General features: G+C 44.8%; 1 protein-coding gene across 11 annotated transcripts in view; it reads right to left on the reverse strand.

The window, feature by feature from the left end:
• LOC121598013 (aryl hydrocarbon receptor nuclear translocator homolog) overlaps positions 1–24547 on the reverse strand; it is a 196771-nt gene that overhangs the window by 73360 nt on the left and 98864 nt on the right. For all 11 annotated transcript variants that reach the window (XM_041924443.1, XM_041924444.1, XM_041924447.1 and 8 more), the window contains one exon: positions 17981–18061. In XM_041924443.1, the coding sequence (XP_041780377.1) occupies positions 17981–18061 (81 nt within the window). The remainder of the gene's footprint in view (positions 1–17980; positions 18062–24547) is intronic.

Below are 24547 nucleotides of genomic sequence, written 5' to 3' on the forward strand. Positions count from 1 at the left end.
GCGCGACTGTAACTCGTCTTCCTTCTTTATTTTGTGTCCTTCTGAAAAATCTCGCACAAATCTTCTCTAGCAGCACCAACAGCAGGTTACCGCGGTATGGAGACAACTCCACTCGCTCGCATACTATCGACCAACGTTTTGGGACAAGCAAACATATGCTCCCACATCCCTACTGCCTCCGGGTGGTGTCGCTAGCCTGGTCCGCACTTTCGTCCGTACATCACTCGACAGCATGTTTACAATGTCCGCACACCTATGTCTTGCAGGAATTTCCTGCCCACCCTCGGCCGTTTGCCATTTGCTGAGATGTCGTTTTGCGTACACGGACGCGCGCCGACCTTTACGTACGAAGTTCACACAAACAGAAAATTCGCTTTTCCCTAAAGATCGAACCGATTTCTTGGGAACCGGGGAACGCTTCGAGGGTTTCTGTTCTCGCGCAAGGCACATTTTGTACAACGGCTTTGCTTAAGGTTCCGCAAACTGCTTAGCAACTGCAGGAAGCTGCTTGCTCTCTCCCGATCGCCCGTACAAGATTGAAAAGTGGTACTCTAATTGACAATCCAGAAATATCTTTGTAATTGGGACGATCGCTGCTGCTGCTGTTGTACGGTAGAATTTTGCGAATCGTTTCTGGGTTTTTTGCAAGTGCCAATGAGAATCAACGAGTTACCGTTCGGGATGCAGTAGCTAAATGGCAACTGTCCCCATGTACAGTAGCTGCAAGATGTACAGCAATGTGCTGGTTAATTACGTACCACCGGCCGGTCATGCAAACGAACCCTGGAGAAGCAAATCGTCTTCAAATCGAGAAAAGCAAAAAACAACATTTCCGTTTACTTTTTTGTTTACCTTTCTGTTTTGGACCTGGACACGTGTTGAACCTTTGTAGATGCGTAATCTGTACTTGAAGCACACCGAATTATAGAATTTAGTAAAGGATTTAAAATATGAAGCAAAACATGTTGACTTGAATTAGTATGTTCATTCATATCTATTCGCCCATTGACCCCCCAAACTTTCAAAATAATTTGTTAAATGTATTCTGTAAAGCAAATTATGCGCATTGGCCTTCAAGCAAAAACGAGACTAAGTTAACTTTCTATTTCTTTGCTGGCGCGTGTGAGCGCATTCACGATTCTCCAGTCGCACTAATCATTTAATTAATAACGATTCGATTAATCTTCAAGCACACCTCTCCAAAGCAACCGATCGCACAACGAAGGATTATTTTTCAACCAGCTAGCTCAAACGAAGTCTCACCGTGATTAAGCAGTTTCGTTCGTTTATGGTGGGAGTTCGAATGTGGGAGAAATTTAGATCACTGTGAGCTGATCAAACGTGAAAGCTAAGCTTCCTGTTGTGTTACTGTAAGTACTGGACTGGAGACGTTAAGCCGACGGCCCGATACACTCTGAGTGAAATGAAAAGTGTTACGTACGATCCGCGTTTTGGCGGCAAGAGCATTGAGCACTTTTCGAATGAGATCTTCCCTCATACCGGTGCGATTGTAAAGGATTGAACGTATTAGAGAGTTGTGTATTTATTTCGCTGTACAAAGTTGCGTTAAAAATTGGATCACCCACGACTGTCACAGCGATCGTGTGTTTGTGTGAGTCATGGCGGCATCAAGGAAACTTCACCTTGCACCATATTAAAATGCGTTTCACAAAAGTCCACCATAAACAAACGAGTGAATGTTCTATAGTAGTCCAAACACGATCCGGACTTTGCACATATATCCCAATCCGTACACAAGTACCATTTTCTCGGTTGGTTCTTGAGATTCTCGAGGCAGTTCAATTATTGAACAACGCTAATGACACTGGGATAATTACTGTCGCACAGAAGAATTGGTATCACCATACTGGGTGCAAAAACATTTATTCACAAAGGTACACGTTCCCACAGTATCTTATGTGCTGTAGGTAGGTTGGTCTTTATGGCAGGCAGTTGAAAATAAATAGATTTTTTCTCCAATCTATGAATTACATTCAAATAATGCCCAACTTTGGTACATTCCTTCATAAACGTTGCATTAATTCCGAAATGTGGACAAAGAACATTTTGCATGCGTCATGGATATTGAATTATATTTAAAAAAAGATTGTAGAACGCATAAAAGTCGATTAGATGTAACTCTTCTTCTTCTTCTTTTGGCTCAACAACCGTTGTCGGTCAAGGCCTGCCTGTACCACTTGTGGGGTTGGCTTTCAGTGACTTTTGGATTACCCCCCCATAGCAGGATAGTCAGCCCACGTATGGCGGCACGGTCTAGTTGGGGCTTGAACCCATGACGGGCATGTTGTTAAGTCGCACGAGTTGACGACTGTACAATGAGACCGGCTAGTAACTAAGATAGATTATTTAAGGCACTCACTTAACAACGAGAAAAGATTTGATTGGCTATTGTAGCAAAATCACTTTCTAAGTACAGTTCATTGGTTTCCACATAGCAACCATGGAAGGCTTTTACAATGTCCATAGCCCACCCTAGGTCGGAAAATATGTCGATCAGACTTTTTTTTTTACGCCGAAGGCTTCGTGTGTATTGTTTGTTGTCTACACCACCAAGATATGCTGTCCTATGTCCAACTTGCCGGTGCATCATAAGACGATCAACCAATTCATGGTTCACTAACATTGCGTTCGTTTCTTGTTTCGCGGCAAATCATATCTTATGCTTCGATCTCTGAGCGAGTGTCCGCATCCCTTTTGTGGTCAAATGTGCTGATGTGTACTGTGTACTTTTTTATATATTTGGTTCTGCACCGGATGCTTAACTGACCACCACAGAGTGTTCGAGAGCTGGACGCGCGCGCGCGCCTTTGGAACGTTTTTTTTTTTTTGCTAGAACAACCGCCCGGTGGGAAATCGAAACCGATACAAGCAATGTAGCGAGAAAGCAAAACAAAACCTCTCTTGCCTTAGCTTTCGTCTCTTGCCTAGCTTTGAGACCACGCGCTGTCCATTCGCTGGGACCGGGACTTTACGCCCAGGGAGTTATCTTATTCTCTACTTAAACTTTAGTCACGACTGAGCTGTAACTGACCACAATTTCTGAGCCACTCCGAGGCCCGACGAAGGTTCCCGTGTTTTATTCTCTCCCTGCCACTTCCCTCTTTTCCACTCCAAACCGTTCCAGAGCTCATGAGCCATAACAATTGCACCCAAATGATGATATCCTAAAGCAAACGCGGTGATCGCACAATGGAATGGTCTGACCGGAGCGCTGCGACGGCAAGGAGCAGCAGCATGCGAACGAAACTGGTTCAGTGCTTTAGCAGCCCCGCACAGTTTCCGACGACCCCGAATGGGGCAGGCAGCCTGCTAGGAACGCTATGGACACGGTGGACGGTCGAACCCTTTTCCCGGCCGCGAGGGAGATAAGCCTGTCGAACGCAAGACCAAAACAGAAAGAAAAGCACCGTCCGTGTAAAGATGGATGGTGATTCATACCCTGGGAAAAAGTGGCTTGGAATAATCTGCGTATTTCGTGCGTTTCATCGACGAGCACACAGCCGGTCATAAAAGTGTAGACGGAGATTGGTAACCCATAACGAGTGTTTTTCATTGATTATATTTTTATAAAAATAAAACTTTCAATTGTTAATTGCTCTTTTGCTTGGGTTTGTTTCACTGTATGGAAAGGCAAATCCGGAGCACATCAAAGGACCATTCGTAACAAAATCTATCGAACCATCTATCGATGTGGATGTGCATCAACAAATATTTCAAAATCGTTTTTATCTTTCTTCGCCCTTGTAACGGTTGTGCGCATTGATTTACAATCTTATTTTTATACATGGGAGCTGGTTTGAAAATATAAAACCTTTTCGCGAAATGAAAAACGATGAACCCACGATGTTGAAGGAGTTTCCCATGGACATTGATTTTGTGTGTGTGTGAGTAAGTGAGTGTGTCTGTGTGTGTGTGAGTGAGTGAGTGTGTCTGTGTTTGGGTTCGTCTCCACCATTGCACTCGGTAACCGTCTGTGTGCTTACAGTTTTATTATCGTTATTTTTTGTCGTTGTCGCTATAAAACAGCATTGTTCTGAATGGTATTCCGATTACCTTTTCGAAGCGAGTGCGCCCGCGATTGCTCCGCTTTATTCGCCTTGCGCTTCTGCTTTTCCCATGGCACAGCGCCTTTCTGCTGGTGGAGGCAAAACTGCAAGCGCGTTCCTATTGTGAACGATTTGTGCATCGTAACGTACGGCGGTGGTGGTTGAACGGCGTAGAAAAAAAGGGCAGATAAACAACACTGCTGCTACCATCCGCCACCCTCACAACAAATGCATTCTGGTCGTGGGGTTTGAGAAATCCAAATTTCCAACCATTTCCAACTCCGAGGGAGCGAGTAAGCGACAGGCGGCTACACAGAACGATATAAAACCAGTGAGTGCAATTTACTTTTAGAGTAACATAAATTTTCACCGACTAGGAAAGTTTCCCATATATATATACATTTTTTTAGTACGTTGCTTCTTTCTGCCGTTGGAGCCTGCCACCACAAAGTTGTATGAAAATGGAAAGATTGCCAAACGTACAGAAACCGGGGCGGGAAAGCAAAAGAACGCCACCGGAGGAGGTACGATGAGCAGAAGAAAGAAAGAACAGAGCGCATAACCTCGTCGTGTAATGGTGTAAGAAGCGTTCCGAGAGCGAGAGTGCTTGGGAATTGTAGCGAATGTTGCCACGTAAAATCGCTTCCCTTTTGCTTACAGTGTGTGTGTGCGGGTGTTGGTTGGTTGGGCCGAAGATGCACGCCACTGCAAGGTCCTTTCTTTGCTCTTCCAACACGGTACGTCTGGAGGGCGCGTGCGAGTTTAGTGTGCTGTGCACTGTTCCTAGATGCCACCGGTGCTGCCACCCTTTTTCTAGACACATACTAACACACGCAGAGGGAAGAGAAGAAGGATTCTATTTCAAAATTTTTCGCTTTTCTTATTTACCGCTCTTTGTAATCGTAGCACAGCAGTTCTACTTGAGCGCAGTTCTACCCGCTAGTGTTGGTGGCGGGTTTTTGGACTAAGCAGCGAACCAATTTCGTATAAACCTTTGGTAAATCTTTTTGCTTGGCCGTTTCGTCCCACAGCATGGTTTCTTTTCTCTCTTAGCGGTTGCTCTTCTAGCGTTGGAAAAGGTAATCATAAATCACCTGTGAGAAGTTGCCGTTATTATTATTACAGTGTTCGGGGATTCGGACCGCGAAAACCCCGCGTATGTGTAGTGTGGCAATAGCAGCCGGTTGACGACAGAATGCAGGATGGAGAGGAGAGAAATTTCGACTAGTTTCTGAAATGGAACAGATGCTAGACACGTGGATATATGGTGCTATAAAGAACGAAGGACGGTGAATAGGTAGAGTTCTGTTTCGTTTACCTATACAGTGAAACAGATTAATTCCAATTTAACGTATTCAGCCAGTTCATGGATTCTGCTAAAACAGTCTATTGAAACAGTGTATTACTTTTGTTCTTCTCAGCTAATTATAGCCATGTGCATATTGTTTTGCTCATTGTAGAATAGTTAAAATTTATAAAATAGGTTAGTTAACACATGTTGCAGTGGAACCTAACGAACATACATTGATGGAATCATAAAAACGATTGCGCAGAAATTCAGGTCATACTGAATACAAAATAGCTACGATTGAGTGCTGGTGTGTTAACAATGCAGCCGTAATTCACACACAAAGGTATGTCATGAAAATGAATGAAAATAAAAAAAGAGAGCGAAAGCTAAAGCGCAACGCTTTAGTCGGGTATGTTTAATCCGCTAGAAATACGGTAGCCTTTTCTGGGCGTTCTGGATTCATTAATCCGGATTTCAATCTGGTAGGAGGTCCCGAACGGACGTCAAACGAGGCGCCAAATAAACTTCCAACGCGTTTTACAGGCAGATAAAGAATAGAAGGCTCAAAATTCAGATTGCCACTTCAACATACAAAGGAAGAAAACAAACGCCTCTTTCGTGAATCCAATTCCAAGGTGGAAGGATTAGAAGGAAAACCTAACTCGAAACGGAACATTCACAAATAACTCACCAAATTACAAGCAGATATAAAAAGGGAGAGATAGAAAGAGAGAGAGAGAGAGAGAGAGAGAGAGAGAGAGAGAGAGAGAGAAACAGCATAAAAAAAGCTTCATTCTTAACAAATTCTCTTCAAAGCGATAGTTAGGAAGGAGGGCGGGTTTTCGTTATTTAAAAGCCCCAAAAGCCCCAAAAGGGAAGATTGCTTCCTTTTTTTGTTTTCTGTATGAATTATTATAATTGGCACCCTGAACAAAGGAAGAAGAAAAAAAAAGCTAGTAAAACAAAACTTTGACTTCACATTTCGTTTCCCAGTATTATGATGATTAGGCTTTATTGCATATATACTTAGTACGATTTGCTTGGTAGCTTGGTTCCTACGAACGGTATTCTCTTTACCATTTGATTTGTGTGTGTGTGCTTTTTTGCTTTGACACTCATTTTCATGAACCGTTTGGAATAGTTTCGTTCTTTGATTGCCTAAATTTGTTTGGATGTATCCGTCAGCGCAACTGTCGCCGGTGTTGTCTTGGAACTTTTTCGCTAGCATCATTAACGAACTTATTTTCTCGTTTCTTATCGCACACGTCTACAGGCATATCAGGAAACGAAAAAAAAGCTGTGCCATTCCCCATTATAATGGCTTGCTTCATTTTTGATATCATAATTAGTCTTTCGACAGTCCTGTTATGGGTATACTAGTTGTCTTCAATTTTAAAATGGTAGATTTAAAATGTAATGATCTGTGCGCTTCAGAACAACTTATTTGAGTACAACTATATACTAAACTTGAGTATAAAAACTATGTTACAAACTCACGGTTGGAAGCAGCATTTGAAAACCGTCACACAAAAAAGCGTACTCATATAGAGTGGCGTTGAACCTACAACAAAAGAATTGCGCCGGTGTACAGGAGACAACGGACACACAAAAGCAACCAAACCCGAATTTAAATTCATTTGAATCTGACAATTATCTATAATTAGTAATTTTGAATGTCCCGTCTGCGATGACCTTCCCCACCGTTTTGATTATCGGTTGCGGTTAGATTTTCCGTTCTGTCCGCACAGCGGTTACGTTCAAGGTTTCATAGCTAAAATCAATCTAACAAAAGCAGCACCTAGTTTTAGATGGTGCTCTCAAAATAGTGAAAACTCCGAAGCGAGGAGAAGGGAAAATCGGAACATAGCGCTTAACGTATCGTTCGGTAGCTAGCGCTCGAGCAATTAAATGACTACTGTAGACCAGTGTTTATTCCAATAACAAAATAAAAGCTTCCCGAGTCCGTAGCTAGATTTTGCCCACAAAAAACAACATTCAAATCTCACCGAAGCAAAGGTTCGTCGCTAGTTGCTGGTCGAAGTTTTTCTCCCTGTTTCCTGCACAACGGGAAGCAAGATCACAGCACACCACTGTTGTCAATGGTTTTTATACAAAACTTCGCGATCTGTCTTTCTCTCTCCCTTTATAGTGTTGTCTTTCTAGCTTTCAAGGCGTTTTGTATCGGTTGGGAAACGGATCGATTTGCGGGCTGTGACCATCCATGGCCCTGAAGGCCCTCCCGATCCAGATCATATAATAATGGTTTGTTAGTGGATGTTGCCGCCAGTTCAGATTGGGCCTCCGAGCGGTAGCTGAAACTGGTGGTTGGTGACCGAATCTAGGGAAGGCAAGGATCTGGGTAGAAGCAGGCGCACGCACCGGTCTTTTAAAAGGTTTCTAATCCCCGACAATTTGCTGTGATTATCGTTATTATTATGAGCTGTTATGCTTATTTTTGTGTTGTTGTTTTTCGCTCCACCGCCGATCGATTCGTACACACATACGCCCCTCCTATCCCACACAACCGCCGCCTTCGACGATATTTTGGGGTTGGTAAAAAGTCTCCGCTCTTTGTGTGTGTGTGTGCGAGCGATCTCGACGGCTGCTCATCCGGTGGTGAACGATTCCAATGGAAGGACGGTACGAACCGTAAAACCGGAGGTTTCCCGTAACTAGGGACCAGCAGCAGCGTCCACACGCGATTTGCTTTGTTTCCCTTTCTCACCTGCCTCTCTCGTATCCAGATACCATTTTCGGAGCCAACTTGGCCACGGTTGGATGGGGACGAAGATAGGGTTAGGCGAGCGAGACATCGGCAACAAAAAAAAATCAACCATAATTGGGATTGATGTCTGAAAAATTGGATTCATGTCAAACCTCGACGCTCCTCTTTGTTTCGGCTCGGTGAAACTGTAGCAGAAAGTTGCCGGCGGAGTTCCCTGCTTCAGGCGCAGGGCTCACTCGTCGCTCGCTCATGATTAAGAAAGGTTCTAGTTCTTAGCAGGATTCCGTCAATTTGTCGATATTTATACGATTCGATCAGGGATTTGGAGTGGAAAAAGATGCATAAACGACGAAGGAAAAAACTGGAAGCTTTAATAATTGGTAAAAAACAGTTTTGGAGCGATAATGATAGCTCAGAAATGATTGAATCTTTTTTTCTTTGACTACAAAATGGAATAAAGGAAACACAATGTCTTAGCAGTAACAATAAATGATAAAAACTTACTACACCGCCACCCAACCTCGCAACCGTTAACTTTGCTAGAAACAATCATATGGCGAGTCTAACAACATTTTATTGAAGTAGATACAGGCCCCTCTTATGCCCGGCAACAACAATCACCACACCGACGCCAAAAACAAAACATAAATCCGACAAAGTCTGTGTTTTGGCTGTCGAAATTTTGACGATTGAATTGACTTCTTCCCTTTCCGCATCTGTGTCGATCCTCCTGCTTCTTGCTCTCTCTAATTCCACTTCTTCGTACACATACACACTTTTTGCTACCTACCACCGGGATCAGTCAACCGGAATATAGGAATCGCTGCAGCAGCAGGGTAATAGGAGGAATAGCTGCAGGAAAAACTTAGGAATGGAAATTTCCCTTGCCGTAAATATAGGTGTGTTCTTCAAAAATCTGTCAATAATTTTCTGTTTGAAGTCAATTATTATCTTATTATATTCGCTACGTTCCCTCCAGGTTTCCTTCATTGTTGCCGCATTTGTTATTGAGGCACATATTGGCGATCAAGAACGCCTCCCAGTGCCGCTCTGATTTTGGCTGGAAGCTGAAGATGATGCTGATGCTGTTTGCTTGTTAATTCTTTTGGGATTGAGTTCGACAAAAAATGCATCCACACTGTTTCCTTCAGGAACTACGGGAAGCGAAATCGAGTCAGTTGCAAACATGTAAACATGACGTTTTGATGAGTCGCTGGGTGAGAACCGAAAGGAAGCTTGCGACAAGCGTTCGACCTTCCAGCGATGTCTGGTGAGCGCGTATGCTCGCAAGTCGTCACTTTGATGACGTTCTTTCAAATATTCTATTCCAACTTGAACAAGCAAGCTGTTGAACGGCGAGAAGATTGTTTAATTTTGATCGAGCTCATGCATGAGTATTAAATATTGTAATTCCAGGCTCTTCACTTCTTTGACTGCCTGAAAATTCAAATTTGGTCATCCTACAACAAAAAATCTCCTCCCGGTATCAAACTGTCCAACAGGATGAATTTGGGTATACCGGGCAACATATTTTTTTTTACATTCCTATATTGCTGCTGTTTTGCTGGCTAATTTGCTGAACGCTGCTCCATCAGCTCAGGTGTGGTTGATTGATTGATTTGTTTTGAGGGGCATTCACAGCATTATCGATGCAAGAACATAAAACCGATATAAAAAAAAGTTCCCTTCAGGGTGTTGCCCGCGTTGGAGAGCTCGAACCAAACCAACTGTGGCGGAATGGAAAACATTTTCTTTTCAATCAAAAAACCCGTCGATGTATGTTAAAGACTCCCGAGCTGCTCGGCTCTTGACCGGCAAAACGGCAAAACTGAACGTTGCTCAATAACAGACAGAAAATTGAGTTTAAGGCTCATACAAGCAGCCTTGTGCGGGGCGAAAGGCAGCAGGAAGGTTGCAGAACGGGGCAGGTGGATTTCGATTGTCACAGGTCGGCCGTCACCGTAGCGTGGTCTTCTCCCATCCGCTCGAGCAGCGCGCGAGTCGCACGAGGTTTGTGGGAGACGTAGCGTAGGAAATTCTTATTTCATGCTAATTATAGGTACACATACACCCTGGCATCTCCACTGTCCGGACCGGATCATACCGTAATTACCCGCTATCATTACAAGCGGTGGTGTGGCGACGGCCCCGGACGAAATCGGTTTCGCTGCGGGGGTAATTCGTATTCGAAAACGATCGAAAAAGGTTCACTCTTCGTCCGCCCGCTTTCCGGGCTGGTTCTTGTTTAATTCTCGTTTTTTTTGGCTCAACTCAGCCCGAACGAGTTGCTTGATTTCCATCCCATGGCTCTTGGGGATTGGCGGTTTTCGATGTTTGTGTTTTTTGGGAAGGTATTTGGACTTACGAAAAGTTCCTTTTTGAAAGATAGAGAGAAAAAAACATGAGCTCTTTAAATTCGGTAGTGAAAACATTCCGTTGATTTCAGTGACCAAAACACATCCAACCTCTGCGGTACCGAATCACGTTCCGGGTTGTTTCTTGCGATTAGCGCGGGTCGAGTACAGAAAAGTATACACAACATGCACGGGCGCGCGCCACTCTCGCCAGAAGAAGGTTCATCAGGCCAGTCTTCCGAAGGGTTTGTCCGATCGTACATTTCGAAGGGTAAAACGGGAAGTTTGCAAGGCACAAATATACTCACACACACATACACACATTGATTTCGACATTTCATTTCATCCAGTGGGATTTAAGGTAGCAATTAGCGAATGCGTAGTGCCCCGAAGGGAATGGCGGGGCAAGTTTCCTTCCGTCAGGGCATCAGGGTGTAGTACACGGCAATGAAATGGATTGCACAGAGCATTAAGAGAGAAACACACAGTGAAGCAACTCTCGATGCCCGTGGCTACCAGTCTTTGGTGAACGGTTTGGCAAATGTCCTCGGATCTCATTTGCCCGCACGCCAAAGTCAAAACGCGCCAATCGCACATCAATGGAAGGCAATGATTGTGCGTGAAGACGGGTGAATTCAAACACAGCAGCAACGCAAAGAGAGAAAGAAGAAAAGGATATTAACAGCACTTGAACGACGCGTGAGTACTACATGCTAATTAGCATTACCATTATCAAAGGCTTTTATAAACATATCATACCATTATCAATTAATTACGAGAACTGTTATCGGCGGTTTGACTGCGGGAGCGTTTCCGGCACATAACCATGCGGCTGCATTGCAGCGGTTCGTTGCATAAGAAGTAAGTGATCGGTGCTTTATCACGCGGTGTGTTTTTTTGTTTTTGTTTTGTTTTTCATTCTCCAACCGTTCTTGATATTTGTTCAACGCTTTTAAAACGTGCGATTTCTTTGATTCGATTCTGGTTGATTGGGGGTTTGTTGGATTGTTTCTCTGCTTGTCCCTTACTGTTACCACGTGGAATTACATTATCACTGGCAATTATATGCGTCCAGACAGTGTCCTTACTGTCCAGCAATCTCCGTTATAGTGAACTGCAGTTCACTGGTGGGCTTGGGCAACTGCCCGACTCACGCACACTTGGCAATCAGTGACTCAATCGGTATGGGTGCAAATTAAGGGGGTTCGGTAATTGAATTTGTATAATTTACCAGAGTGATAAAACAACGAAACGCGCTGCTGCTGTACCCTAAAGTTGTCTTTTCATACAATCGCTGCAAGGTTGTAAATTTGAGCACATGAAAAAAGCATACACCCTGCGACGATGATTACGTTGATTAATGCTGAATGCTTTGCACCCAATCATTGCCAAAGTTAAACCATGATTTGCAATACACTTTTTTGAAACTTTTCGAGCTAAATAAATTAAATTGCATACAGAATGAAACAAGTTACATTTCATGCCAGCAGACACTTCATCAAATTATAATCAAGTGAGTTTGATTTGTTTTCGAATCGAAGTGATCAATCACAGGTTACGATACCGGAGGATGCATGGGGAAGAGCAACGAGTTGTTGCAGCCGATTTACCATAACAACCAAATCAACTAGGGCCGATTTTGGATTATAATCAAACGGCTGTCATAATTAGACAGGAGGGGAACCGTCCTTCGTGTCGGCTAAATGAATCGAGGGTGAATCGTGTCTTCCGTATCCCCTTAATCCCGGAAAGCAATTATTTCCACAAAATATAATCACGCCTATCAATGTCATACATTTCGGGATGGATGGTTCCAAGGAGGCGCAATAATTGCACAACAACATTGAAGGGGTTTACATTCACAATTTGAAGGAAAGGTACACTCCAAGGGAGAAAATATTTACAGTTGAACATAAAAATGTACTCAGTTTCCATGTTTTTTTTGTGAAATTATAGATCATTCAAAGCATTCCAGCCATGAAAATCGACACCACAGTGCAGCGTGTTTTAATGACTGAATTATTTGTCACGCCCAGCTTGAAAAACAAGTTACCACGGTTCGGTTGATCCAAAGTGCTAAAAATTATACATTCAAGTTATAAATCAACAGACATTAGGTGACCCATAATGTTGGCTGTAATGACTGTTGTTTGGTGTTCGACAAAATGGCACCGCACATGAAAGCATATTTTTCTTAAGCTGTTTTTCTTTTCGCCAAAAACAAAAATCGTAGCTACCGATACAAATGCCCGACAGCAACTACTAATCGGGCATGAATACCGCAATCAATCAATAACAACATAAATTTTATTATTATTATTAAATCACCACCACGAAAGCGCGCGGTTCCAACCGGACGCATGTATCGCCATGTCAACAGCTTCATTTTCAAGCAAAAAAAAAGTTCAACTTACTCACAGTGACGACGACAGGAAGATCTCATCAGAAAAGTTTTTTTTAATACAAAAACCGACTTTTTCGGTAGCCCGCAGTTTCCCGCAATGACCAATAAACACGGGTAGCTCTGGGACGCACGTGAAATGATAGTAATTATGCTAATCGATAACACTTTTATGCTGCATTTTTATCGATCCCTAATAAATATGCTCACGTACTAGGGAAGCACGATGAAGATAGTGAAAAAAAAACCTAAAGTAGAACATCGAACGCACTGGAGGTGTCGAAAATTGATATATTTCGACGCATGGTGGACAGGAAGAGGAATGCAGGAAGCCTTTCGGTCGTCAAACTGTGAACTTCCAAACATGAGTAAAAAGGATCGATGACCAAACGCGACGATCGATCGACATCGTTCAATCTAGTTGAAATGTGCAGCGAACCCATCGGTCACTTTTTGTTTTATATGTTCACACTCCTTTTTTAAACCCCCCGTCGGCTTTTTGCTCCCTTCATTGCAGTTGCCTCGACTTGAGGGGGGTCTTTTTTTACAAAAGAGTCATAATAATCTGAAGAAAAAAGAAAACAGAATTCAGCAACCGATAGAAAGGGTGAATAAAAAATACCATCGATAGAAGAGATCCTTCTTGGCGCATGGTTTCCTCGTTTGACTTTGGCCTTAGGCGATGCGTTACATTTATGCCATACACCATATACATTCCTTTGCCTGTGTGTTTGTGTTTTCCCCCATGAATCGAGCTATCCACGCGGGCACCGTGTATTTACGGTCGTCAGGTCTGACCGGGAAGACCTTAACCATTCGCTGGTTGTCTGCAAACTAATTAGTAGGTTGGCGTAATTTCTTATGTTATAGGTATCGACATACTATCTTTCCGGTCGATATACGACGCCCATCGTGTGCGATCAGAAAAGGTACCCGTGCCCGGGAACGCCGTTATTCTGCGATACGAGGAACTTTGTTTCGCACACCATCCATCTACCGCAAACTGATTGCTTTGTGAGTGTTTTAACTTTGAGCCATAATTTACTTTAATTTGCTCAAAACGGGCGTAGTATATTTTGGAACGAAAACAGTCGGTGGAGTAATTTGTTGATTGTGAAGCACATTGCGCTCCTCTCATCCCTCTTTTCCCTCTTTTTTCGAGAGCAATCGAACGCTTTGACGTGGACGTGGTACCGTTGGTTGATGCATATTATGCGTCGTTGCTCATGCTGCTCGCTCTGCACAAATAAACAAAATTTCAATCAACTTACAGCAAACGATGCTCATGTAAAGAGTAAACTTATTTGGATGAACATCGTGGTAAAGGATGCAATGTTATAATTTGCATAAGTAGCCTATGAATGTTTTCGTTTTTCGCTCCTTTTCGTATTTTTCCCAGGCATTTATTTGCATTTAACTTTTTTAATTTATATCCACGTGGATTAGTATGTAGGTGTTTCTTTATTTAAAAAATATAACAAAAATGGGTTAAAATAGGTTGAATATTGAAAACAAACGATAACAACCAATTGCATTATAATTTGCTGTGATTTGCATCAAGTGATTTCAATGCTCGTCTGAAACGAACCTCACCAATCGCTATATCACACGCAAAGTGTCTCTTCTTTTTCCTTTCTCCCCCCGTTCTATCAAGCAAGCAAGAAGCAAAACGTTATGATTTTTGTCACCACGTGTAAGCTCACACGCATCCCAAAGCGGTAGCGCGTGCCACACGAGCGACACACCGCAAAGGATTTGCCACCGCAGCCGGGATTCAAGAGCGTGAAAATGGTTCCGCGTTCGCATGACAGTTTTAGGAGGCGGCAGTTAAATGTTCACACCACAATTGGCCACCGGTACACTTGATCGTACGGACCAAGCTCCGTCGGCTGCTGCTGCTGCTGATACAAAATTCAACCACCGAAGCCGCGTGAGCGCGTGCGAATGGTTCGTGATTTTGTAAAGTTAAAGCGCGTAACCTGCTAGAGTCACGCGAAAGGTATGGCACGCACGATGCCACGCACAGCTCACGCGCAGTGGCCGAAAGAGCGGGCGGCAGAGGGAGGGCATTGCCTTCCTACTTCCACTTTAGTCCTTCGGTCTGTTCGTTTTTTGGAAAAACGTACAGTGCCACCTTGCCACATCCTTCCAACTGCTGGGGCAAACTGGGGCGAAGTCCCACAGTACCGGGACAAGAGATGATGTGATTGCAATTGATTCTTGACCGGCGGCACGCGTATACTCCGCGCTGCAATCGTGGGTTTTCCACTCCACTCCACTTGCCACGAAAAATCAAGCAAAAAAAAACACAAGCTTGCAAGCTAACTGATCCTGCCCCTCTCGCCCTTGAGTGAACGAAAACCGGGGAACTGATCGTGAATTCAAATAAATCGACCATCCGCACGTGACCACGTGATGGTTCGGGCTTGTTCTCTTTCTCTCTGCACCGAGAGAATCAATGAATTGGCCTCGTCAACTGATGAAGGAAACCGGCACAACCATTTCAAGTTGGGGAAGGTGATGGTTTTGTAGATGAGTGTTTGGGTTGAATACGTTTTTTTGTTGTTGTTTGTTATTTTCTTCCCCGCACATCGACTCTAAACGTGGGTAATTTTACCTTTATACTCTTACGTGACGAAGGAAAAGGAATTAAGATGTGAATACACTGAGTGAGTTCGATATTTACCCTGCCAAACAGTTGTTTTATCTTTTTTTCTTATTTTGTGGTACAAAGTTTGAGGGGAGAGTTCGATGAATGAAAATTGCAAATGAATGAAAAACACTCGTGACCGAGGATCGGAGTAGTAGTAGGAGCCGAACGTGCTGATGACACGCGGCGTTTGAACGGGATACGTACGGAGCAGTTTAATGAGTAGTGATCGAAAAAAACATGTGCATGGGCTCCGTACCATGATTCGTGACCGTGCGGAGTGACCATTCCGATTCTAGTACTAGTAGTTACAACACGAACAAATGTGAGTATGTGTTTGTCAAATGCAGTTCTTGTTTGTTATTTTTCATAGCACCTTTTCTACACAAAGCTAGCAAATCATTTCTACACCGTTGATTTGTTGATTGTCATTCAAACGTGAAACGGAGATTTTTTCTCCCATTTTTCTTTTTTTTTGTTGTTGCTCTGAACGGTTTTTGATCACGCAGTTTTCTCATCGCTGTTCGTTGGCAGCGGGGTATAATGCTCACGCGTTTATCGTTCATTGATTGATTTTAAATTAAATGTCATTTTCAGATGCGTTACTCTCTCTGTATCTGCTATCAGTTTCCAACTCGTCCAATGGACATCATCCCGAATCGAGAGGAAAGGCTACAGCCACCATCACCACCGGGAAGGAGCAAAAGATTGACATGATGTCGGTGCGGCTACGCTCTTCACTTCGGTGTTTTCCCAGTGGAGCTGTTCGCTGCAACTTGCACAACGGGTAAACACACAGTCACAAGAAAAGTATTGAAAAGAGTAAAGCGAAAAAAGGGTAGCACAACATAAAACGCAAGAACAAATGTAAACATTATTGAGAAATAAAATCAAACGACACGAACACTTATTGCAAACGCCGTTCCAATCGGTTTTTCTTTCCATTTCTTTAGCTGTGCAGACGACAGCACACGGCAGAACGATTGCCATGTGTCACTGTGAAAAGGGTCGGCGGCTGCGGTTGCCTGCATCAGCAGCAGAGGCAATAATGTCGCCGTCCGTCGGTATCCGTCAAATGGGATGCTTTTTGATCGGTTTTAATTTTCCACCGATAGTGTCCCCCAGTGGCTCTCCGTGTTCGTGAGGCTGTACGAGGCCGTTTTTTGTGTCTTTGTGGCTCGCTAAGAGACTGCAATTTTCTGCAATCGCATAACTTTTCGCTGGCAAGGTACAAGAGAAGCAAGCGCACCCGTGCTCGTCGTTCGGGGGATGATTTCGTGTGTATGTTTTTTTCTCTTTCTCCATCCGATTCAGCTGCCTCGGTCGTTGTTCCCGTTGGTGTAATTTTGCGGTACCGTGTCATGTTACTTATGGGTCAACGTGTTTATTTTTTGACAGATTTTTTTAAACCCTTTTCTCTCTGTCCCTTCCCTCCATCAGCTAAGGCTCGATCTCGTGAGCTCTGGCAGCAAACGGGCAAACGGCAAAACCATAAAGTGCATTCCGTCGGTAATGTCAACGGCACACAGCCGCTGTGGCGAAGGCCCGGTAGCAGACGGACGATCGGAACGGGATAGAAGAGGACGAGCAGGGTGCACCTATTTGTGAGAGAGCACACATAATGATCGCACACAAAGGTCGTTATAATCATTAGTGTCGGTCGAACGTAGCGACCGCGAACGGCAGAAGGTGGAGATATACGAAAAAAAAAAAAAAACATGCCGTGCCACAAACAGTGCTTCACCGTCACCCGGATTTCAGTGCTTCCCCTCTCCCATCCTAAAGGACACCGGTGAGCGAAAAAGTGCATTCGCGGTGTGTTGAGGAAGAACACTCCATCGGAACGCAGCGCAATGATGGCAGCGAAATGATTGGGTATTATTATGTGCGATTTATTGGAAATTTAATGATCTTTGCGGCCGAAAAAAAGACAAAACGAAACAAACAAAAAACACACGAATCAGTGTACTGATACTATGAAACAAACAGCTAAAAGAGGGAAAGAGAGGGAGCAAAAAAAAACTGCATCACACGAAATCCTTGCGCAAAAAAGGTGATTTTAATGACCGGTTTTACGACGTTCCTCGGGCATTGCGCATCGATCGGAAGGTCCCCCGATCGCGAGGATGTGTAAAATCAATGTGACTGTGAGGGGATGGGAAGGGCAACACCAAAACCCGCCGAAAAGGATGCACGAAAAATGAACCACCATCAATGCGAGCGAGGGATAAACTATTTAGCAGTTTAAAAAATATTCCAATACAGATCGAGAAACAGTAATTGCGGAGCGCGTTTTGGCACTGTAGCAATTTACAGGTGCACAGGATATTTGGCCGATTTTGTTTTACCAGTTGTTGCTGATGGTTTGGGGTGAAGATGGGGAGAGGAAAATGTATGGTAAGAGGTTGGGTTTTTTTTGTTACATTGCGGACGAGCTGTAATGCGTTGCAGCGACAACAATGAAAGGAAAAAAAAAAAACAGATTAACTAACCTGGCGAAGCGCTCCTTGTCCTGCACGTTGTCTTCGTCCATTCTGTTGTATTTGTTACCACTGGATGTATCCTCATCAGACCTGTGACATTGTAGAAAGAAATGGTATCAGTTATTAATAAATTTGAACTAAAATTGTAAAAGAATGTTGCGATCTTTTAGGTTTTTTCTCAGTTAGTTTTCATAATAAACTTGAGTATTCTGATTCAAGGAAAAATAAAAGAACAATTGCTAAAAAATGCAAGCAAAGAGGATAACGCTTGTTTGACGTAACCGTGGCCTTAACACGTCCTATTGCTTGTCTAATATTGTGCACAATTATTACATGAAATCAGCATAATAAAATCCAAAACTCCATTCAAACTGTGCTACTGTGCACCATTACATCGTTCAGCAGTCCATTACGCACCATCGCACAATACATGCCTAGAGGGCAGCCGACACACCAGAAGCGCGCGCGCACGTGTGTCGCTGCTCGGTAAGGACGCTACCGGGTGGCAAACTGATGACGGCACGCGACACTAGAAATTATGATGCCTCCGGTCGTGTTTTTTTTTTGGTCTTGTTCCGCGCGCGCTGTGGGTCTACTACACGCAGTCGTCAACGAAGCGAATAGCAAGAGGTACCCTTTCGAGAAAAGCAAACAAAAAAACATACACACTACGTGTATCCGAGAGAGCAATTTTTGCCCACCGTCGAAGACGGCGATGGTGGTCGATTGGTCTAGACATGCCAACAAGCGTAATGCTTGTAACGATGCTGATTTTCTGGCGGTCACGGTCATACAGCCGGTGGAAGTTTGCTTCGAAGTGCGGGTCGCAAAATGATGATTGACTGGTGCTGGTGGGCTGACGATCAGGAGAAGGCTGGCCGATTTATTTCCGAGAATGCTTGTCAGTAATTGAGTTTATGTTGTGTGTTAGAAGCGTCAACAAATCTAAGGTGAATTTTAAGCGCTGATTAAAAATTCCACTTTTCACTTCGCTTGTTGCATTTCCAGCCGGCCAGGCCAACCGGAGATAGGCGCAATCTCCAAGCATAACCAAAGAAGCACCGCCACCGTTGCAGTGGGGTAAATCAGTGCCGGCGCCAAACACCCTCGGTCGCTGGATTGTTGCAGTTCCCAAAAAAGGGCATCTTCCGGATATGGTGGTCGCTGCTGTCGCTGTACTATCGCAGCGCGCTCGGCGGCCCCGACGAGTCAGACCCCCGGATACACACGCAGACGACAGAGTGCTTATTAGGGCACATCGTCCCGGGGCCGGGACCGATTGTATTAATTATGAAAATTCGCAATCCATCCGCCGATGGGTGCCCCCGTACGTAGAGCCAGCCATTGCCACCCGTTTTAAAAAGGTGGCAACGACTCGGCCGGCAAAGACGGACATCGGACACACACACATACAATCATGCCATTCTGTTGCATCCTTCAGATGTAACGGATATGCCCCCCCCCCCCCCTGGTTAGTAAAGCAGCTATGGGGAGACCGCAACTTACGCAAAGCGTCACACCAGTTCACCACCGCCGGACCGAGGGACCTCGCCACGAGTCCTTCCAGCGGGTTTTAGCGTCAGCAGTTATGCGCTTTGCGGCGAGACGAAAGAAATAAATGTGCTAATTTAATGAGCAAAAATGCGCCACTGGACGAAAACGGGGATGACATCCAGTGGTTCACACAACCAGTTCCTGGCCGTACCAGCAACAGCAGCGAAAGGAAAGACGCATCATATATCCTGAGGCACACGCAGGGAAAAGGAAAAGAAGGAAGAGAAACCGCACCATACCGCCAAAAAAAGAAAGAAAACGAAAGAAAAAAAAACCGTTCCTTTGCTCACAGAGCGGAACGCGCTGAGACGCGCATAATGAACCATTTTTCCAATACGATGAAAAAGAAACGGCGGAGAGTGCGGGAAAAACGGCAACCAAGCAGGCAGGCAAGCATAATAAAACAAAACAAAAAAGCGCCGCAAACATAAACACAAAACAAACTGAATTAATGATGACAGTACGCTAGCGCAAGAGCAATTAATCATTTCTCCTAAGGAGTTGCCAATTTTTTGACCGCCTGTGCAGAATGAGGGAGGAGGGGGGTGGGGTGCCCCGTGCCGCCACAGTTTTCGCTGGTTAAGGACGATGTGGCCGAAACCGTTTTTATGGACTTTTAAGGATATTCTGACATGATGACCGCGTTTAACTTTTACGACAGACCCGGGGATACGTTTGCGAAGCGTGCGTTACGCACCCGGACCAGAACCGCACCAGGGACAGCACCGTGAGGGAATGGACGTAAATTATGATGTGCCATAGATTCGATAAAAGTGAAATATACGCGCGGCGTAAGTAGATATAAATACACGCAAGATGAGGTTAGCTAGATATGAGACGCGCTACGGGGCAAAATGCTTACATTTCAATTTCAACACACAACTAATAACCGATTCGTTCTACCCTTTGGATACGGTGTCTGGGCGGGTTCTGGCCACTCGACAACATATGGGCACGCCGATGAAACATGAACGATTCTACACGGCTTGCGGACACACACAAAAAAGCATAGCAAATTGCATCGATTATGTGACCATCGCTAGACCTGCCGGCGAACTTCGTCACATCCCCTTGGTGAACCCTTGGTTCCGGAAATACCTGAGGGGATGATCGCAACATAGCGCTGTGTGGTGTAGTGTAGATGACGTGCGTCACAGACACGCTGTTGTAGAGGCGCGCGCAATTTCAATTAATTACGGCTGGTCTTGAAGACGTGCTGTTGGACGACCCACAGACAGGTCTCGCGTCGAGTGGGCCGAGTTTAGATTCATCCTTGCCCTGCACAAGGGACGCACCGTACCCAATTTAGGACAGCAGACGGAAAACATTCCAGCTGTTTGATTTTGTTCCATTCAAAACCCTTATTTTCACTGTGACCTGGAAAAAGCCTGGTGTTCTTTTTGCTTATTAAGGTTCAGATCAGAATTAAATGTTACTCAACATTCCAGTATCTGTCACCTCTGTCAATTGGGTTGCAATTAATCACACACACACAAAACTGCCACACTTCCGAAATGGTTTAAAAATTCTATTGACAGGTTAAATGACGTGTGTCGTTCCAATTCAACGATTCCCGCGCCTCAAGGTAAACGCGCCCGTCGGGACACACAACGAACACAACAAACCTAATCGATGGAACTACGCGGTGAGCGTAATAAGACCTATCCATCCGCTCGATGGAAGGTCCTGGCAGCGTAATGGAGGTTTGCGGGCAATTTGCAAGTAATTGAATCGATGATGAATGAACAACCGGAGAAGAAGAAAAAAAACCAAAAAAGGATAGTAAAGGGTTTCCTTCTAATTAATGTTGCCTTCACCTCCTCCCTTGAAGGTCCCAGTTGTGAACCCCCTTTGGAGGTTTTACTCGGTCGATGGCTCTCAAATTTCGTTCCAACCCCATCCGCTTATCAGTGATCGATAAGTTTCTTCAACCTTGAACCGCAAGAACGGGACACAAACAAGCTGCCGTTGGCGCGGTGCTGCAGCAGGGACCAATATTTTCGTTTGTTTCAATAAGACCGTTAATTAAAATGTCCAACAAAAATTCGCCCTCCAGGGACTAGCGAGGAGGAGTGATTGAGGGTTGAGGCCCTTGAAATGGCAACCTTCGCGCGCTGTCAACCGTTTTGCTGAGCTGGAGCGTATTTTTTTTATTCCTCTCCGAAAGGGCGTACGCTCCATCACAAAACAACAACAACACCGTTTCGCCCGAAAAACGCTACCACCATGGAGGTTGAGGTGCTGGTGGTGGCCGGAAAAGTAGCTTCAAGGTTAAATTTGGTTTCCGTTTGCTCATTTTCCGACGCTACAATTAATCAATTAATTGCTGACGGTAGACAAGCGAGTCTTGCGCCCGTACACACGAGGTGTTGGTAAACGAGCGAACACCTAAAGCGATGGCTTGGGTGGGTTTTCAGTTTCGGGAGGGAAAGAGAATAGGGTGACGCAACACAACAGCATTGCCACTGCCGCCACCACCACCGTTACCACCCATCGCGTATTTGCGGTACTTGAAGTTTGCAATTAGACGAAATGGAACTCAATGAGCGCAGTCGTCTCGGCGTCTTGTTGTCCGTTGCGTTTTGGCCGGTGGAAGCAACAAAACCCTTTTTTGATAGAGAAGAAGGGCCCGGTGGACTGGTAGCAGCAAACGCGGCAAAAACCGCAGCGAGACATACCGTTCATTATTTAATTTAAATTATTCAATTACCGTAACATGAACGCCCTTCGCATTTAAGCGTATTGGGGTGGTCATTGGGCCAATTGGAAAAGGTGCATCATTTCACGGTTGTTTGATACGTTGTGAAGGTGTTGGTAAGATCGCAGGGTATGGTAAGTGTGTGTTAGTTGCATTTCATGATAAGCGAGCCCGTGCTAGAGTCGAACACGAGCACATCCATCCGCCCACTCACTAAACGAAGTTCAATGACGAAACCTCCGCCCGTGTCGTCAGGTTGATGGCGTAGATGACTGACGAAAGCGATCACGAGTGACGCACGGATTAATTACAATCAATTAAATTGGTGCGCGCTGCTCATGATTCGTTTATATGTCGAGCGGGGAGGTTTGACCGGGCATTGGTTTTGTGAATTGCACTCGAAATGAATCTGTCATACATTGCGCGATCACGACAACGATGCCATCACGGGAATTAACGATAGCGCAGTTTATGTGACGTCAAACCGTTCTAATTGCAAGATGATGACGGAAGGGATTTTTTAGTGCATTGGAAAGCACACAGCGTATGACGTTGTGTGTTGTATCAATCGCTGTCCAGCGTTCCTTCCTCCATCCAGCCCATGCGACAAGCAGCCAAATTTGATATTCTACCGGGCACCGGGAATTCTTTCACAAACATTGTAAAATTAAACGCACCACTTTACCTAATTGACATTGCTTTTGTTCTTCGCCTGTGCGCCGTTCCACGGGTGTTTGGGTCCTCGAGGAAACATTCCAAATTTTCACCGCACCGCATTAAAAACACCCGCGTCCGCACAGCTCGGCTGACGATTACGCAATTACCAACCGATCGTCAACAGTCGGAACACGATCCAGTCCACCAGAACGCCACACCGCGGCACCGCAGAAACGGCAGCATAAGGCACCGACCGTTCGTTCGCACAGAGAAGGCGTCACGGGAGCTTCCCCTGCTTGGCTCGGGCAGCAACAATCGATCACGCACACACGGTGAGGTCACATTAACGGGTCGGGAATGATACTTTCACATTCCACCGGCCAAATGACAACTGTTCCCGGGCGTCCCGAAGGCCGAAAGGGTTCCCAAATCCCGAGGGCGGAATGACAGCCGGAGGCGGCAGGAGAGATTTCGAAGCCGGGTGGTGGTAATTATGTTTCGTGTTTAATATTTCACCGTCTTTGCGGGTATTTCCAGTATGAACGCGGGCCAAACGAGTGTCCGAAACGGGGATCTTCTCCCCGCAATTGCATATCTATGTGTGTTGCTTGGTGGCTGTTTTATTATCGTATCACCGAATACCACCTATATTTCTGAGGTTTTTCCGTAAATCATTCATTTCTTCATGTTTTTTTTTCGCTGCTGCTGCTCCTTTGGAAACATGTTGTAGAAGCCGGCAGTAATTCAAAGGACGATTTGCCGCTCCGGGCTGATGCCGGCGTCTTATGGTGTTGGTAGCTGGCGAGATTGTGGCGGCAGCACCAGCGTTCGAGTCCTGAATTCGCAATGAGTCTCCTTCGTCAACCACGAAACCACGAAACCACAATGCACCGGGACGCCTTGCTGGACGCGCTTGTATGGACGGCAGCAATTTCCACACGCACACGATGGAGGCAGCGGGTGGCGGCGGTTTGTGAATTACGCGCTTTCGCGAAATATTTTTACCATTTTTCCGTGTTTCGTGGGGCGGCAATTGTGTCAGGTGAGCGAGAGGAGGTAAAGCGAGAGAAAGAATGAGGGAATGGGTCAGAACCATGACAAAGAAACACAGCCAAACCAGTGATGATGAGTTTTGGCAGCTGCAACACTACAATGGACCAGAGTAAGGTTTTTTGTAACCTCGACGAAGATCGACACTGATCGATCGTTATACATTCGATGTGGCTGAGGATTTTAGTGGAAGCTGTTTTCTTCTGTCGTTGTTTTAATTCCAGATTCTAAGTGATTTTGGTTAGAGTCGTACATGCAATGTACAATGTGTCAATAGCAATGTGTTTCTATTCGTAAACATCTGGCCAGGAAATTCTCAGCTTATCTATGAAAGTGGAAGTGAAGTTGACAGAATATATTTCCTGCTTGAAGGCGTCGCAATAGACCAGCAACTGTTTCAGAACTTGAAGATTACACTTTGACGTCAGATGTACTGAGGACGTGCTTGAATACTTTTGAAAAGTTAAATAGTCGAGTGACTATTCGATTTCAGTAGAACAGTAGAAGCAAGAGCATATTTAGTGTCTAGCAACTATGGAAGCTCCCATGATCATAGTAATTCCCTTGATAATCATTATGATACAACGTTTTGCCTCCAACGCCCTTTCTTACTAGAA

This window comes from Anopheles merus, chromosome 3R (genome assembly GCF_017562075.2).
Source record: "Anopheles merus strain MAF chromosome 3R, AmerM5.1, whole genome shotgun sequence".
Lineage (NCBI taxonomy): Eukaryota > Metazoa > Arthropoda > Insecta > Diptera > Culicidae > Anopheles > Anopheles merus.